The sequence below is a fragment of the Euprymna scolopes genome, chromosome 10 (assembly GCF_053919585.1).
Source record: "Euprymna scolopes isolate OS-2025 chromosome 10, ASM5391958v1, whole genome shotgun sequence".
NCBI classification, from domain to species: Eukaryota; Metazoa; Mollusca; class Cephalopoda; order Sepiida; family Sepiolidae; genus Euprymna; species Euprymna scolopes.
Window position 1 is genome coordinate 27849860 of NC_136491.1, and position 18588 is coordinate 27868447.

Sequence of the window (18588 nt, forward strand, 5' to 3'; positions counted from 1 at the left end):
GTGTGTGTGTTGATATTCATATTAAAAACCTTTTTTCTATTTATTTAAAAAAGAAAAGAAAACTTAGTTACATATGGGGCGTGGAACTGCATTCATCTGCAAAAGATGGAGCCAATTTGCATATTTTTTAAACATTTATTCTTATTAATTCCCTATTATTTTTTCGCTTTTCTCATGGGATAATCATTTTAGTTAACTATTACGTGTAATTATATTCATGTAGATATTCTACATGATTTATACTTGCATAATATTTGCGTAAAAAAGTTATAGTAAAGACAAACCTTTTTCTATATATATTTATGTATGCGTATATATATATATATATTTGTTTAAAAAAATGCCTACCAAACTACTCTTTCAGTTTTTGGTCGACATTTAATATATAAGGTATTCGAATCCATGTAAAAGTTTATATTTGGGTTTTAGCCGGGGAAAATCAGTGCAAAAGTGTGAAAATTAAAAAATAGAATTTGCAAGGTGAAGGTCGAACGGCGGCATTACGAATATGCATGCTATTGGTTCATGTCTTAATTTTTAGCCTTGCAGCAAAAATGTCTTTATAGCTCAGGCATTAACGTTAAAGGAAAAAGTAAATCGTAAGGTAAACATTTTGGTTTCGATTTTCGGTGGTGGCGCACGAGTCATTTTTTTTTTAACATTTAAAATCATTACTATATATTGAGTCCAATTAATACGATAGCGTGTGTGTTATTTTCTGTATCACGCTTACATTCGGGTTGTTTAATTGTTATGTACTTCCATTTCTTGTAATAGATGATTTTACTAAGAATTCTTCATAATTTTGGTTTCGGTTTCGATTATAGCTGATGGCACTTAGGTCATCTATTTTTTTTATAGATAATTTATCAAGAATTCTTTATAAGTCTTGGTTTCGGTTTCGATTATAGCTGAAAGAACTCAGGTTTTATATATATATATATATATATATATATATATATATATATATATATATATATATATATATATATATAAGTTTGGGATTCGGTTTCGATTCAAGCTGATGAACCCAAGTCATATAGATATATTTTTTATTTTTAAGAATCGATAGAACATTAACTCTATAATAATATATACGAAATCTGCAAGAATTAAAATATATTTAAGCGTCTGGCTACGCCGGGCGTCCCTGCTAGCTTTAATAAATACCTTTGCAGTTTTAACAAAATAACTACAATAACTTCATTTACGCTGAACATCTTCAGCATGCCAACATCAATATATTACATATGAATGAGTTCCCTGTGGAATTTCCACAGGACCCTCTAGTATAATAATTAATACGAAATCTGCAGAAATCAAAATATCATATTTAAGTGTATTTTACGATGAGAACAGTAGTCCGATAAATCCAAATAACACTAATAACCATTCCTCATCTAAAAAATTCAGAAACGTCATAATTTCTCAAAATATACAATTTTATCGTATGTTTTAATGTGTAAGAGTTGTGCGATAGGTGTATCAGAATTTTTGTAGGAATTTTTGACACCCCTAACACGAAACTGCGAATAAAATATAAAAATCTCGTAATTTCTCTGTTAAAAGTGGGTTATTTATTTTCTTTATGGATTATACTTCCAAAATAAACTATTACAGTTGTTTTAAAAGTAATAGAAATATTTTTTTTTAAAAAACAGTAATGAATTTTCCGAACTCAATATTTTTCAATTTTTAAACTTTAAAAATCTATCAAAATTTTTCTATTGATTCTATTTTTACGATATTTTCAGGGTCAATGTGAAATTTTATGTTCTTTCCAATAAACCGAATATAATATTTTAGATAAACGTTTTTTTTTAAATTCACGCCCCCCCCATTTTCAAGTTTCTCTTAAAAAGTAAATAATTAATTTATGTTGAATAGTTTTATATATCACAAATTGAAGAGAAAAGGTCAATAAATAATATATTCAAATTTAAAACAAAAAAACAACCCCGTTTTTTAGAAATTTACCTGTAAAGTCCGAAGTTTAAAACCTTTAAAAAAAAAACACACACATTGTTTTTTTTTTGTTGTTTTTTTTTAATGAAACCTTGGTCCTTGCTCCTTTAATTGAAAAAAAAATTAGGGCTTGAATTACATTTTTCGAGGAGTTATAAGCTTGGAAAGATGGGGTGGAATTATTCACTATTTTCACGAAATTTCTGATACACCTAGTTGTGCGACCCATTCGGTATCACAAACAAGGGAGATAACCCTCAAATTAAGGATCTACCTTTTTGTTTTAATACCGAACGTAATTGCAGATGCTTTTGTTGTTAAAAATACATCTAAAACTGGACCCATTTTTCGTATTTTTTAAAAAGTTTATACTAATTTCAACATGGCACGCTTTCGTCATAAATGTGTTACTTTAAAAGATCTCCAATCTACAGAGACACCGACAATTATTCCGAACCAAACAAAGTATTTTCAGAGAGGAATTAATTCGAACTAAATTTTAATGTTCTTTGCAACATGTTGCAATGATCCAATAAAAAGAGCTAACGAGCCAGAATCAGGTGTTGGTTTTTGTCAAAAAAGAAAAAGCTATTAATGACAAACATAAAAAGACGATCAATTTGTATATATTAGATTAAACTAGCTGTCTGCACCCGGTGTTGCCCGGTAGTGTATTTGCTTACAATTTGTCTTCCTTTATTTATTTATTTATTTTTTTTAGCTATGCCTTTTTTCTGTATTATTTGGATCATACGGATTACTGTTCCCATCTTGAGTATTAATGCCACAGCGTTTCGGACGATGTCACTTTCAACCATCTTTAGGTGTGTCTTGCGAACTCGTGAATCGTTCTGGTTGGGGGGCTCAATTCTCGGTGCCGACGACACTAAGAATACAATTGCGAATTACTTAAGCATACTAACCTCCTTGATTACATAAAACGTTCGGTTCAAAATTCCGTGCAGATTTCCGAGTTCGACAAGATACAACTGAAGAAGGTTGGAGATTACATCGACCGAAACGTTGTGAAAATCACACTCAAGATGAGAACCGTAGTCCGAATATTCTAAATATTACAAATTATCAAACCTTATCGAAACAAACAAACAAACAAACAAAATCAGAAATATACCATTTTTCTTTTCTAAAATATTATATTTTGCTTCCAAACAAGGGCAAGTCACTCTGTATTCGTTAATACAGAGTCCTGTCAAGTATCTTTAAAGGTGAAAACCTAATGAAAATAATTCCTATGCGGTCAAAGAATTTTCTACTTTCACGAAAAACACTCGTCTAGTTGAAATCATTATCAATAATTTCCTCCATTCTTTGTCTGTTTCTAAACCTAAACGTAGATTCCATAAACAAAGTTTCTTCCTTAGAACTGCACACCTGAGGAACTGTTCCGTTTTCCTGTATTCCAACTGACTACAATTTGGTCGTCTTCAAGTCCAATGTAAACAAGTTCTTGATGAGCCATCCACTTAAGTAATCCAATTCACCAAATTTCCACTACTTATGATTACTACATTTTCCTGTTGACTGCTGTACACTCATTAACCCTTATCCTCGAGTGGCTTCCGAGCCTTGAAAAGTAGTGACTCCTTTGTAAAAAAAAAAAAAAAAATAAATAGCATTTTATTGCTAGCAACATATAGAAAGGATCTCCAAAAGAAAAAAGAAAAAACAACAACAACAACAACAACAAAAAAAAGAAAAAGATTGACTTTAATTTATATATTAGAAGAAAGATTTATATAAGATTTGATTTGAACAAAACTTAAGAGAAACAGGTGGGCGATCATGCATATTAACCTACTAGAACCTGGCCTATGTAAATAGAAGGCCGTTCCATTAAAGTCACCTAACCTTCTGACGTCACAGAATGAAGTACAATGGTCACAATAAGGCAATAGACAGCTATTAGGAGGATAGTTATTTTCTGTTTCAATTTTCAAAAGAAATTGCCGAGGGATTTAGGAAACTAGTCCAAAGGTGACTATATTTTATTTGATGAAAGATATAAAAAAAAAAACGTTTTAGAATTGGACACGTGAAAAGTTGGGTGAAAGTGCACTGGGGGACCACCCGAATATTTACCTTTAAGAAGTTGTTTTTTTAATATCCAACTGTTTACAGCTCCAGCCGGGTCTGCTGCTTAAAAAAAACAAAAAAAAAAAAACAGGGTGCACTTTCACCAAAAGTTGTATTTGATACCGAGAAAATGCTGTAGTAAGATTTATTAAAAAAAAACATTATTAAATTATTGATTCAAAAATACATCCGTTTTAAAACATTTTTTTTTAAAATGAGATTATTTTACCCCCCCCTCCCACACACTTTGTTCGATAATATAACTGATACAATCTATTATATGCGACGTCATGACGTAGATACTAAGCAATGGCTCGGGTAGGTTTATACAGTTGATTTTGGACCAGTTTTATTAATCCATTGGCAATTTCTTTGAGAATTAAAATAGGAAATGACTATTCTCCTAATAGTAGTCTATCACCTAATCGTGGCCATTGTACAGTAGAAACCCGGGATACGGCATTAATCCGTTCCGTGGTTGGGATAATAAGGTGAAATCGCCGTATGGCGGGGCCTAAACAAAATTTCATACAGTACATATTAGAAACTAGCGGCTGCGCCGCGTCAGCACACACAACGCCGAGTCAAACACAAAAATCGAGTACACTCAACATCAAGTACACTCAACATCGTCTTACCATCAACGATTACCTTGTGAACTCGGAGTATGGAAAATTCCCATATGCAGAAAACAAAATCACTGAAAAAATAACAAAAATACACGAACTAAGGGTAAGGATAATGAGTAAAAGTTGGATAAAATGATGGTTAAAATTATTACGAACTTGCCAGGATTCGAACCTGGAATCTTCTGATGTGTAGTCAGACGCGTTATCAATTGTGCTGTCCGTATGCCGAAGATGTTACTGCAACTGTATACAGACAGTGCTAAATTCCGTTGACATGGGCGAGTAACTTTTTCGATAATTGCACGATCCGGCACAAAAACCCTTATTTCGGGCTTTTTGTGTGACTCGGCGTTGTTCGTTACGAACAATATATAGATAAGGACAATCTAGAGACTCACATCTTTCGGGGAAAAAAAGAATTTTTCAATTCGGTGCATCATCCGTTCCAAAGTTTTATTCGTATATATACACATATAAATAAATAAATAAATAAATAAACATTTAGAATTTTATTAATAGCATAGATTAGTAACAAAATACAGTACAGTATATAATACACATGTATATAATCAAATAACATTATAAATAACACCATAAGGCGGGGCAAATACTGTAACCGGAAAAAAACCTAATTTTTCCACATCATAACCTGAAAAACCGTTCTACTGTACTATATTCTATGACATCAGCAAATCACTTGACTTAAGTGGAACGGCCTTCTATCTACATAGGCTATACTAAAGTACGTGATCGCAAATAGGTGAGATATGCTAGAATCGAATCACCTTAATGCTTTATTGATAGTGTCCGAGACTCATGTTACCTGGTATTTCTAAATGCGTATGACGTAAAAAGAAATAGTCTTTTGAAAAAAGAAAAAAAAAAAAAGGTGAACGATAAAAGACGAGCGATACGATGGGAAAAATAGAAAGTAAATAAAAAGATTTGCATATGTGTGTGTGTGTGTGTGTGTGTGTGTGTGTGTGTGTGACAGAGAGGTGGGGGTGTTCTGTTCCTATTGTAACATCTTGCGGAAGTGAAATCAGCTGTTGTATTTGTGACCGGAATAAGTAAGCCAGCCGACGCCACGTGTGCCCGCCGGGATTTGTCACAGTGTAAAAAAAAAAAAAAAAAAAAAAAAAAAATGGGGGGGGGGGGGAACCACTTCATATAAATAGACACGGCGGTTCCGATTTTCTCCTTCAAAACGCGATCGTCGTTCTACGAGGTTGTTTAATCATTCCTGATTTAGACTTATACAAATTCAAAGAAGCAACAACGAAAGTCTAGTCCCCCCCCCAAAAAAAAAAGAAATATATACAAATATATAAAAATATATATCTCTGGCATTATGGCTGTTACCTATCGGCTCCTTCTGGCACTCGGAGTTGTTCTTCAACTGGCCGCCTTCTTCCCCGCGCAAGGAAACGCGTTCCCCTTTGGCGAATCATCGAACAGTTCTTTCATTAAAAGCATCTTCCCTTCTTTTGAGAGTCACCCGTTCCTTAATATCAAGAAATGGTTGGCAGGTAAGCGATCGTCGGCATATATATATATATTATTGACGTTTACTTGTAATGAATGGATATATGTAAGTTTTTAGTACTCGAAAATTTAATCTCTAAAATCGCTGAAGCAGTCTGCGATTTGAAAGTTATCTTTTATTTTATTTTGGAGAAACTGGATTTTTTTTTTTATAAATCGAATCGAACTTTTCGCATTCTTAGTGTTTGCCTTTTATTATTTTTCTTTACGTTATTTTCGTATCTTTCAAATCGTAACCTATTTCGGCCATTTCCAGGGTTGACTTTGGATTCTCCATCAGTACTCGAGACAGAATCTATAAATACTGAAACAATTTGGATATCTACTCCTAACTACAGTTTTTTTTTCTTTTGTATTTATGCAGAATACGAACCGTGCTGAACTTATAGAAACCAATTTTTAACATAGTGTGTGTGGGAGGGGGAGGCTTTTTTTAACTTCAAATCTAATGCATGCATTTCTTTGTAATTCGGAAAAAAAAAATGCCCGAATCAGAATTCAGGTTCAAATGCAATAGAACCCCGATATACGGTGCCCCTAAGATACATTTTTCAGTTTACGATGTTATTCCGGCCCTTGGTTACAGCATTTGAGCCGCCTTAGGTCTTATTTATGATGTAATTTGATTATATGCATGTGTATTATACAGAACTGTATTGTTAATTTTTAATGCTGTATCCCGGGGTTCTACTGTACAATTTTCAGCAACTGTACATTAAAATTGTGCAGTCGATAAACCGTAAAAATAAAAATTCGGCGCTCATTCAAATTGGCACTTATGGCGGCAAATCGAAAGTACGGAAAAGTCTGTATGATGTACGTTTTCGTTACAGAACGAAGATGCCATATTCCAAAAATTACGTAAATCGATCAAGTATTTTTTTAAATTTAAATCTAAGATCAAACTTCATGATTTTACTACTGAAGTGCATTGAACGTAAAACTGAGTTTTCACTTCAATTTAAGTTGTTTCTCCTTTTCTTTCATCGAATTTAATCATTGGCGGACGAAAACACGACTCTTAGTCGTGAAACTTGATTTGTTTGAATAATAATAAAATCGTGATTTTTGGAATATTTTGTCTTCGTTCCGTGACTAGTACGCACTTTTTAATTGCCGCCATAAGTACTATATTGAATAAGCACTCAAATATCTTATACCAAACGCTGGAGAATCAAATATGTATCGACTAATTTACTTCTAAAGTGCTGAAACTTATATAAAATTTGTCCAACCTGCACAAGGTGTTTGTTCTTAACCCGAGGCTGGGGTGTTTATTTCAAAAGGCATATTATTTTCAACCTCCCCATGTTAAGAACGGCTTTCGGAATAAATATCCTTTGCAGGTTGGACAACAGTGCACATCGACCAATTTTTTTTTCTCGAAGGATGTTGATTGGTCGCGCGAAAATCGAAATCGTTGACCTCTTAAAACCTTAATTCAGTTAAATTTATGCTGACAATATTACAAGCTCTAAGTCCCAGCCAATCTCCCTAAAATCACCTAAATTTAAAGCGATTACGTCGGTCACTGGTTTTCCTATGCCGCGCGGTCATAGGAAAGAATTGAATAGTTTCCACACGTTAAAAATATAAGTATGTAGAGAACTTAATTCTTTGTTTGCTATAAATTATTTGTTTTTACTATTTCTTTCCCGTTAACTATAATGTAATTTTACTATGGTTTTTATAGATTCGATAAATTTATGCTAAACTCCTAAAATGTTTTTAGAGTGGTTAGAAAATTCTTGAAACTGCTTCTATCGTCGAAATATGATTGCTTTGTTTCAATAAAATTGTCGGACAAGACTTCATATTTGTGTTTTTCGCCTATACGTAACCTTTTTTTAGATGTACATTAATTTTCTTAGTTTGGAGATATTTTGAGTCTTATCACCAATAAATAAACGTGCTATAAGGATGACCAACGACCTCTATTTTCTCTCACTTTGATCTTGTGCCTAACTTGTTTTGAATTTTTATCTCGGCAAATAATTAAAGTGTCATGTCTTGACTATGACAATTTAAATGCAATCCAAATTTTTTATTTTCTCGATGGATTTTTTTTTCCTCGTAAAAACTGACCGTATTTAACTTTTTCCTTGTGGAGAGGCAAGTGAATAAGGACTTTTTTCTTTCTCTTTCAATGTCTCCATTCAAGCAACGCTCGATAATGCGATGGTTTGAGAATACCAGGCGTTTTATGTAAAAGAATGACACCTTAACGCGCCCTCCCTACAAACAAAAAATCGACAATTCAGCAGAGAAGCCAACAAACTATACGAAAAATATAAGAAAATGTTACCGTAGCCAATAAAAGTTAATTTTATGCTTACCTGGCCTATTTGTTTTGGATTTCAAGTAGTTTTTATTACTCTTTAATCTCAAATTCAGTCTTTCCGAGTGGATTTGAAAAAACTGGCGGCATCTTTGGAAAAGGGAAGCCTCGTTTTGAATTCAAGATTAACGGGTGCTTTATTTTTTTATTTATTTATTTTTCTTTTTTTAGAGTATCCAGCGTAGTATAAACCCCAACCTCCCCATGTTAAGAACTGTTTTCAGAATAAACGCCCAACCTCCATGTTAATAACGGCATCAGGAATAAGCACCCAACCTCGAAAGCCGGTCTTAACATAAGATTGGGATGCTAGGTACTCTCGTGGAAAAAAAAAAATACCAAAATTCAAAACGAGCCCCCCTCCCCAGCTACATTTCTTTTATTATTTTTCAAATCCGCTGGGAAAACTGAATTTTAGATCCAAGAACAATAACTACTTGAAAGCTAAAACAAATGAGTCAGGTAGACATAAAATTATAGGAGCAACCGGGCTAATGGAAAAATTCAAACTATCTGGCGGGATGAAGATGGTATATTCCAATTCAGTATTTTTGTTTTATTTTCTGATAAATGAAGGCCAAAGCCATTTTAATTAAATTTTGTTTTAACTGGTATAGCATCTTTCTAAATGCTTTCATAATTTGAGAAATTTTCTGAAAGATACACGTTGTTTATAAATTGTTTGGTTTTAAATCTTAAATTTCGGTTCTCTCCCCACCAAAAAAAATCCGGTTGTCTGCGTTTAATTGCTTAATGACCGCAGCGTGTTGTCCATCTTGTCGACACCGAGTAAAATTTAATTTTCTTGAATAAAAAAATAAAAAAAAATTGAAATATTCCAAAAATCACGTAATTTGATCCTCGTTTCGTGGCTGGTACCTACATTACGTATCCCCAAAACAATGTGAAAAACGGAGCGCATGTTCTCGTGACATCAGACTTGTTAACTATACGAACTATGGAAAAGCAGAAGCGACTTAATGATTATTAAACCTTTGTTTTCAAACTGCAATTAATAATTAATCTTTGTTATAATTTTGTTAGGTTTTAAGATTTAGTTTAATGATTAATAATATAAAACATTTGTATATGGAATACGGTTTTACTGAATGTTTTGGTTACCTACGGGCTTCCATATTCTGTTCGGTAAAGAGACGAACAAAATGAGGGGCCTACAAAATACTTAATATTTGTGCAATATTTTCAAATCTGGTTTAATCTGGCGATAAAATAGCTGACAAGAGCCAGGTTTCTGTAAAAACTTAATATTTAAAAAAATTTAAACACAATTAATTAAATCTGTGACGGAACATTTCGAAATACTGGAATTTTAATAGTTTTAATCTTTTAAAAATTGTTTACGAAGTTTACTTTTCTTGGCAATTAAACTGATTATAGTATAATTCGAAAAAACGCCATTAAAAACAATACATTTATATAATTCTTTTAAATTGCAACTTCAAGGTAAAATTTGTTAAATACGTGTATTTAAACTTTTATAAAATATTTACTCGACCTTATGTTTCATAATAAATAGACATTTCGATAGATTTAAATATTTTGTTCGAATTTCGAAAAAAATATTGGGAGGCACGCACTAAAAAAATATTTCCCCCTCATATTTTACGGAAACTGCATTTTATATGTAATTTAATTCTAAAATGAATAAGTATCGAAAATCTGACCCTTTAGTTGATTTTTTGCTAAATTTATTAAATATGGGTATGTTTTCACGTTCGGAATGTCTACTACATTTTAAAGCGCTAATTATGTAAACACGATTTTCGTCTCGCAATTTCATTATTTTCGTTCGATGAAAAAAATTATTAGTTTATTTTGTTCTTCTTTTAAATGGTACAAAAGTTATATTGATAATATTAATCTATATATATAAAAGCGAAAATGTATGTTTGTGTGTCTGCTAAAAACAGACACGACGAAAATTCACAAACTCTGTATCATATTGAAGCTCCATCCTTCGCTCGAAAAATTGGCCAAAAACGTTCATTTTTTTTTCACCCCGAAATCGACAATTTTCGACAGGGGTGGGGGGTAAACAAAAAGAGCCCTCTCGACCGGTTCTATGCATGCGTCAGATGACGTCATGACCTGATTTACTTTAAATAGTTGAAAAACTGAACAAATTTCATGTACGTCGCGTTAGGTCAGTCGATTAGCGCGTTGGTTATCTAAACCTTTTTGGGTTCGAATCGTGAGACTTTTTTTTCTTTTTTCGATTTTTTAAATTTAAATATTGAACCAGTGTTATTTAAGCCACTTTTTACGTAACGTTCGTTTTTCTGGCTTTTTTTTTTTTTTTTTACTTCGCTTATCCACCCCCGACTACATACCCCAAAACACCCGGGTACCCACCGATTTTTTTCGATTTTAATATCGAAACAGGCTTATTTAAGCCATTTTTCACGTGTTCGTTTTTGTTTTCATCGTTCGTTTGCCTTACGTTAGTTTTTTTTTTAAAATTTTTTTTTTATTACTCCCTCCCCGCTTAATTAACACGTCTTCTTGTTTTACTTCGCTTATAACAAACAAACCTACGTCGTCGTCGTAACGCTCGACGATTCCTGGTGCACACCTGTCAATTTCGTTCTTACTTATATAAATTCAAACATCTTTCACTAACTCATTCTGGCTGGCCGATTTTATTTTCAAACTTCGCCTCAGGGCTTCGGGTTCGATCACCTCCCCCCGGGTTCTTCTTTTTTTATTTAACACCACACACACAAACACCCGGGCAACGCCGGGTACCCCCGCTACTTTATAATAAAGTTACATCGTGTTACATATAGGGTGGAGTAATTCTGTAGTGAATTTTAGCAGTCCCTAACGTACATAAGACTTTTCTGTATGTTTGCTTTTATCATCAGCAAGCCCCCTTATTTATTTTTTTTAGCCCTGCTGACAGTAATCTACAAATTTTTTTGGTTTTCAAACCATTGTTCTCACTGCGTACGCAGTATTAAAATTGTTTCTTTATAATTATTAGTAGTCTAGTATATAAATGTAATTTTTAAGCGATGTAAAATAGTGAAAAATATACTTTTTATTTATTTTTTTTTAGTTTGAATACGCTAGGGGTTATTTTTTTATTGAAGAGTGGAATTAAATGCGAAAAGCACATATCCTCTGCACGTTACAAGGTTTCTTTTACTATGCACATGGATTCGATAATTGTCAAAAAAGCAAAACCTTTCTCAAAGGCAAGATGAGTTACTCTTCTACCTACCTAGAAGAGTTCGTAGTGGTTTTACTCGCTGTAAAACGTAATCGATTCAAAAATAAGTTATCGATATTTTTGAAAAAATCAAATGGCGGCGAGCTCTTAGTTGAGTACAGTAAGTTTGTTAAAATGAATTCAAACAGAAAAATTATACAAAATACTGTTAAAAACCCACTCAATTTCAGCCTATGTTGCGGTAACGTATACTGAGTGGGGTTATAACAGTATTTTATATAATTTTTTAGTTTGCACTCGTTAAGTTGAATACGTTAAGTTTGGTAAAATAAGAACTCCCCGCCATTTTTCTTTTTCAAAAATATCGATAGACACTGATTTTCGAACAGATTACATCTTAAAGGGAGTAAAATCACTCTTTTCCAGGTAGGTAGAAGAGTAACTTATCTTGCCTTTGAACATTTGCGTTTTTTTGACAACTTTATCGAATCTGTGTATAGTAAAACAAACCCAATGTTCATATTAAAAAGAGGTTTATTTCGCAAACGGTCCACCGTATATTATGTAAAACATTTCTATAGCGATAAAAATTCGGGTTTGTTTTTGACTGTAAAGATTCGAAAAAGTGGTACAATAAATATAACCGGTTACCAAAAGGCAAGATAGGTTACTCTTCTACCTAGCTAGATAAGTTTTTAGTGTTTTAGTTCAAAAACAAGTAACGCCAAGCGTTACACGAGCGCGTGTGCGCGTGCGCGCACACACACACACACACACACACACACACACACACAAAATGGATGTGATATCTCGTATCTTCGAAGTCCCGACAAGGAGTTAAAAATTAAATTATACAAAACTGTTAGAAACCAACCCACTGTTACCCTGACATGCATTGGGTGAACTTCTAACAGTATTTTATATTTTTAAGTCTTTGTCGAGACTTCGAACATACCACGCATACATTTTTCTTGTGCTCGTGTAGCACTCAACACTATTTGTTTTTCGAAAAGAATAAACACTTTATATTAAACACTAAACTTATTTAACTAGATCAACTTATCTTGTCGCAGGTAACGTTATATTTGTTGTGTGACGCTATTTCGAATTGTAAAACAAACTAAAAAAAATTGCCAAATACTTGCATAAAAGTGTAGAACACTAAATGATTCCAGTTATAATTGTAAAATGCGTTTCTGCAACAATATTAAACAATCTTGTATCGCTCTCTACCTCTAATAGAAAAAAAAAACCCGGACTGGATTCTTGGCAACATTCTCCGCTCTAACACGTTCAATCCGGTTCTCGAGAGCTCCACTGGACTCAACTCGTCCCCAACCTCTTCACCGCCGACCTTATATTGTCTCATACATACAAATGATTCGATCGAACCTGATTTGTCGCCTTTTCCTGTCCCGTCGGTCGGGTTTCGAGTTCGCGCATGTTACCCTTAGCAGTCCACCTCCATGACTGCAGTCCCACCACAATTTTCCCTACACTACCGATGGCTTAGATTTCTTTAAGAGTCTAAGTGCACCAAAACCCAATGAAATCTAAGAAAATTAAACTATTTTATGACAACGCTTGTTTGTAAGGATTAAATTTGTGGGTTATTATATAGACAATATATTTGATCTTATATAATTGGAAGATATTGTGTTTACTGGGTTAATCACTTCCTGTGCAATAATTATGTCATTGGTAATAAGTAACGAATGATATTTTCAAATTTGACTAAGTATGTACATAGACATTGTTTTTGGTAGCCGTTTCCAAAAACCCGAACTTATCTAAAACAGAATATCATTGGCTAATCGTATCCGTTGCTTTTTCAGTGTAAGTAGTAGTTCTCCTAGTTTTTATTGAAATATCGATCACGATAGGATATGTATCCGATGAAAAGGTTTCAATTTCATTTTTATTGTGGGAATAACACTAATAAAAATTCTGTGCTTCGCTTTACAGGCATAACCAAATATTGATCTAGGTATGATGGCGATAAATGTGACTTTTAAAATTAATACACTGAGGCAGATGTTACGTTAACATCCACTGTGTATCCAGCGGAAACGTATTGCAAGTTGAGGTTAAGAGGCGGGATTGGGGGGTTTATTGTATTCCTCTATATTCTAGATAAGACACGGGTACCGCCACATATATATAAGGTGTTCACAAAGTCTAGTTACATTATGTAGCCAGACTTTGTATGTGTATATCTATATTTTTATAAAGTAATAGGGTTCGTGTGTTTCTGTCTGTGTGTACAGCTCTCCATCATCAACGAAATATAAAGGAGGTAACAGGGTAGATCTCTCCTGGTAGAGAAACATTAGAACCCATTTTAGGATGTTTCTGTTATAGGAGACATAAGAATCTTTGCCTAATTTCTTTATATACTAGTCTACAAACCACCCCCATATCGAATGACTTATGCTCATTTGCATATCACATTATATTAAATCTCTTTAACTAATTACCTCGACCTTATTACATATTGGAAATATTCTAATCATTTCAACTGTACTATTTACAAAATCTATTTAACATTTAATTATTTAATATATTTTCATTTAATTTTATATTCGATTTATTTCACTTTACGTATATTATCAAAACAATTCATTGGCGAGGAAAGCTTTATGTTTTGGGATTGTATTGAAAATGTAATGGAAATTTCAATTTCGTTCCGTTTTAATCTTTTATATTTTACTTGCCAATATAATTGAAAGAATACAATTCAACTATCGTAATTTTTTATAAATAAACAAAAACAAATATTTTAAAATAAAACTTTATTAAAAAAGAAATAATTTTATTTTTAAATGAAAAAAATCAATTTAGTAAAATAATTGTATTAAACACCCCCAGCCTTGTCAGCAAACCTGTAAACCTATAAAAGTTAACATTTCGAATGTAAACAGTGATTTTTCGATTTTGTTAGCGCTTGCCGCAATTAAAGACAATTAAAACGGAACTAACTTTATTTCCATTCTATTTTTTAAACAACCCCCCAAAACATAACGCTCTCTTCCAGTTATAGCCAAATTTTTTTTAATTAAATAAAACAGGTCAAAATAAACAGATAAGCGCATTTTCTTTTACATTTTTCTTACAACCATTGTCATTTAACCAACTGCAGGATACCGTTACTTTTGTGGGGTTGTTTTGAAAATGGCACGGATATTATAATTTCGTTCCAATTTAATCTTTCTGGTCGAGCCTATTTCGAAAGCCTGTCTTATCATAGATTTGAACTACAAATAATTTATTACATTTTGATTATTACTATCTTAAGACTTAAAGCTTATATTTATTTCATTTTTCTATTTATATATTGAATTAGTTATTTCCAGTCTTATTTAAACTTAGTGCTTTCTTTAAACCGGATGAACCTTTTATAAAAATATGAGTTTAACGTAAAGAACACGAACAAGGTTTTATTCAACTGAATTTCTTCCAGTTTACTAACAAAATATATAAATTTAAAAGAGATATAAATAATAAAATAAAAAGGTTATGTAATTTAAAAGAAATACACGTACTCACAAAAGCAGAACTTTTTTTACACATTTTTTTTCTTTAAAACCATAACAATGAGACTAACAATTACCTAGATCTTAGTAATTATTTGTTTTAATAGAACTGTTTTAATTGTACTGTTTACTTAGTTAACCTAAGTTGGTATTACATTTATTTTACATTTACTTTTTTTTTTTAATTATTACTTTTAGACTGTGACGTTTACACCCGGAAGTAATGAGTCACACGTAGGTCGCTTTTATTCATTCCTTTTGGTCAAGATCAAAGTGTAGTATCTGTTCTTCAGATGCTGCACTTCATTTTCTTGTTCTCTTTCGGTGGAGGAGAAATCCTTCACGACTGAGACAATTTTTATTTTTGTACCTTTTCTCCACGTTAAAAAACGACCCTGGTGTCTAACTCTGTCCCGTGGGGAGGCATAGTAAATAGGTACAATATAATTGTTTATAATTGTACTATTCAGAAATATTATTTATAGTTCGTCCATTTCAGTTAGTATACATTTCCTTAATTTCGCTTAATTAATTTACAATCATTAATATCGTTAAACAATTCCGTTTAAAACCGAAATTATGCCACCCAAACGAAGTAGAAACGAAAGTGAGGAAGAAAGAATGGAAAGATTGGAAGCTAATAGACTAAGAGTTGCTGCAATTCGCTCCAATGAAAACAATTCAGATAGAGAAAGACGTCTAGAACTTAACAGGATACGTCAAAGAGAAAGGAGAGCAAGACTGTCAGATTTGGAAAGAGAAACTCAACGTGAAGCTGACAAAACTAGAATGCTGTAAGGCGGTTAAATTCATCACAAGATGAAATTCAAGAAAGGCAAAGATATGCACTGGAAAGAGAAGCAATATTACGATCGAATGAATTATATGAGGTAAGTAGACGTACACAAGGTCAGTTGAGAGTGGCTCAACGACATCAGAATGAATCGGAAACCCAATGAAGCTTTCGCCTATACCAAGGGCAACAACGAGACGCTGCATGGAGAGAGAGTATGACTTTGCCCCAGCAACTGACAGAAAACGAGGCAGCTAGACAACGAATGACTGCTTTGAGACACCATGAAATAGAACACTGCAATAGAAAAGGATTGCTCTACAACAAAAATGACTCTCTCACTACAGCTGATATAGGAAAAATGGACAAAGTATGTCAACATTGCTCAGCTGTAAAATTTAAAGGAGAAACCCCTGGTTGTTGTTGTTCTTCTGGCAAAGTTGTGCTTGATAGCTTTCCACCACTGCCTCAGTTGCTTCAAGATTTGCTCTCCGGCAATGGTCCCATCTCTAAAGATTTTCTGCAAAATCTACGCAGTTATAACAATTGTTTTGCAATGACATCATTTGGTCACAAAATTGCGGCAGTACATGGGTGGAATCCTTCTTTTAGAATTCGAGGCCAGGTTTGCCACCAGATTGTGAGTCTTTTACCACCTGAAGATGAAACAGCAAAGTTTATTCAAGTCTACTTCTTGGATAGTCTGGAAGAGGAACTACATAATCGGGGACGTGACAGTAGACTCAATAGAGACATTCTCCAAAGTCTGACTGAATTTTTACATGAGAACAACAGCTTCATTTGTCAGCTGAAAACAACAAAGGAGAGGATTGAAGAAGAACACTTGGTAGAACATAATGTTGTCATAAGGGAAGACCGAATGCCGCAAGAAGAGCATCCACGGCGATTCAATGCTCCAACAACAACGTATGAGATTGGAATATTAATGGAGAATGAACCAACAGCTAACCGGGATATTGTCTTGCGTTTTAGAAATGATACATTAAAATGGATCTCCGAACTACATCACCTCTACGATACTTTAATGTACCCGTTAATGTACCCCTATGGTTCTCCATCTTACAACATCTACATGAAGGCATCCAATGGGCGAAAAGTTACCCAACAGCAATTTTATTCGTACCATTTAATGACTCGGCCTGGAAACTATTTTCTCTGGTACCGAAGGCTATTTCAACAATGGCTGGTGGATGTGTACTGCAAGATTGAAACAGAACGTTTACAGTTCCTGAGGCGTGAGCAACAGACCCTGAGAGCTGACAATTATAGCAACTTGAGAGATTCAATTCTTAGGGAGGATGGGAATCCAGAACAGTTTGGTCAACGAGTTGTACTTCCGGCAACTTATACAGGAGGCCCTCGATACATGTTTGAGCGTCAAAGTGATGCCATGGCATATGTTCGGCGAATGGGCCGAGCCGACCTCTTCATCACGTTCACAACAAATCCAAAGTGGACAGAAATTACAGAAAATTGTCTTCAAGGGCAAGACCCTCAGGATCGTCCAGATATTGTTGCCAGGGTTTTCAGGCAGAAGCTAAAAAAGTTACTTGAATTTATTAAAAAGGGAGGATTTGGCAGGTTGAGGGCTTTCCTGTACAGTATTGAATATCAAAAAAGAGGACTGCCGCATGCACACATCCTCACCTGGCAGGCTCCAGAGGACAAACTTCTACCAGAAAAAATGGATCTCTGCATATCTGCAGAGATCCCTGACAAAGAGGAAGATCCTGATCTTCATGCTGAAGTGATGGCACATATGGTGCATGGACCTTGTGGACCATTTAATCCAAATTGTCCATGTATGATTGACAACAAATGTTCCAAAAAATACCCAAAAGAATTTCTTCAGTGTACCGAGCAAGGCCAAGACTCTTACCCCAAGTACAGGCGAAGAAAACCAGAAGATGGAGGCCAGACTGGTACAATAAGGATGAAGAGAAATGGTCGGTATGTTAATCAAGAAATAACAAACCAGTGGATTGTTCCGTACAACAAGGTCCTCCTTCAGCAGTTCAACGCTCACATTAACGTAGAAATTTGCAGCTCGATCCAAAGCATCAAATATGTCCTCAAATACGTGAATAAAGGATGTGATCAAGCAGTGTTTGAACTACAAAGAACTGATGGAGCAGCTAACCAACAAGGCCAAGTACAAAGTCACATTGTGGATGAGATCCAGCAGTTCCAGAATGCAAGGTATGTCGGCAGTTCAGAGGCGGCCTGGAGGATATTGGAACATCCCATCCATGAACATTTCCCCCCAATTGTGCAACTTTCTGTTCATCTTGAAAATGGGCAGCGTGTCATGTTCCCAGCTGATACTGCTCTGGAACGAGCCCAAGGTCCACCGCCTGCCACAACTTTGACAGCATTTTTTCAACTCTGCCATGAGGATGACTTTGCAAGGGGTCTCAAATACGTAGAAGTCCCTGAGTTTTACACTTGGAACAAATCGACAAAGAAATGGATGAGAA

At 34.0% G+C, this 18588-nt stretch overlaps 1 protein-coding gene across 1 annotated transcript in view; it reads left to right on the top strand.

Moving 5' to 3' along the window:
* Positions 1-5732: 5732 nt before the first annotated feature.
* Positions 5733-18588, top strand: part of LOC145285891 (uncharacterized) — a 67492-nt gene continuing 54636 nt past the window's right edge. The window contains exon 1 of the mRNA XM_080134355.1: positions 5733-6217. Within this exon, the coding sequence (XP_079990481.1) occupies positions 6040-6217 (178 nt within the window). The 5' untranslated portion in view covers positions 5733-6039. The remainder of the gene's footprint in view (positions 6218-18588) is intronic.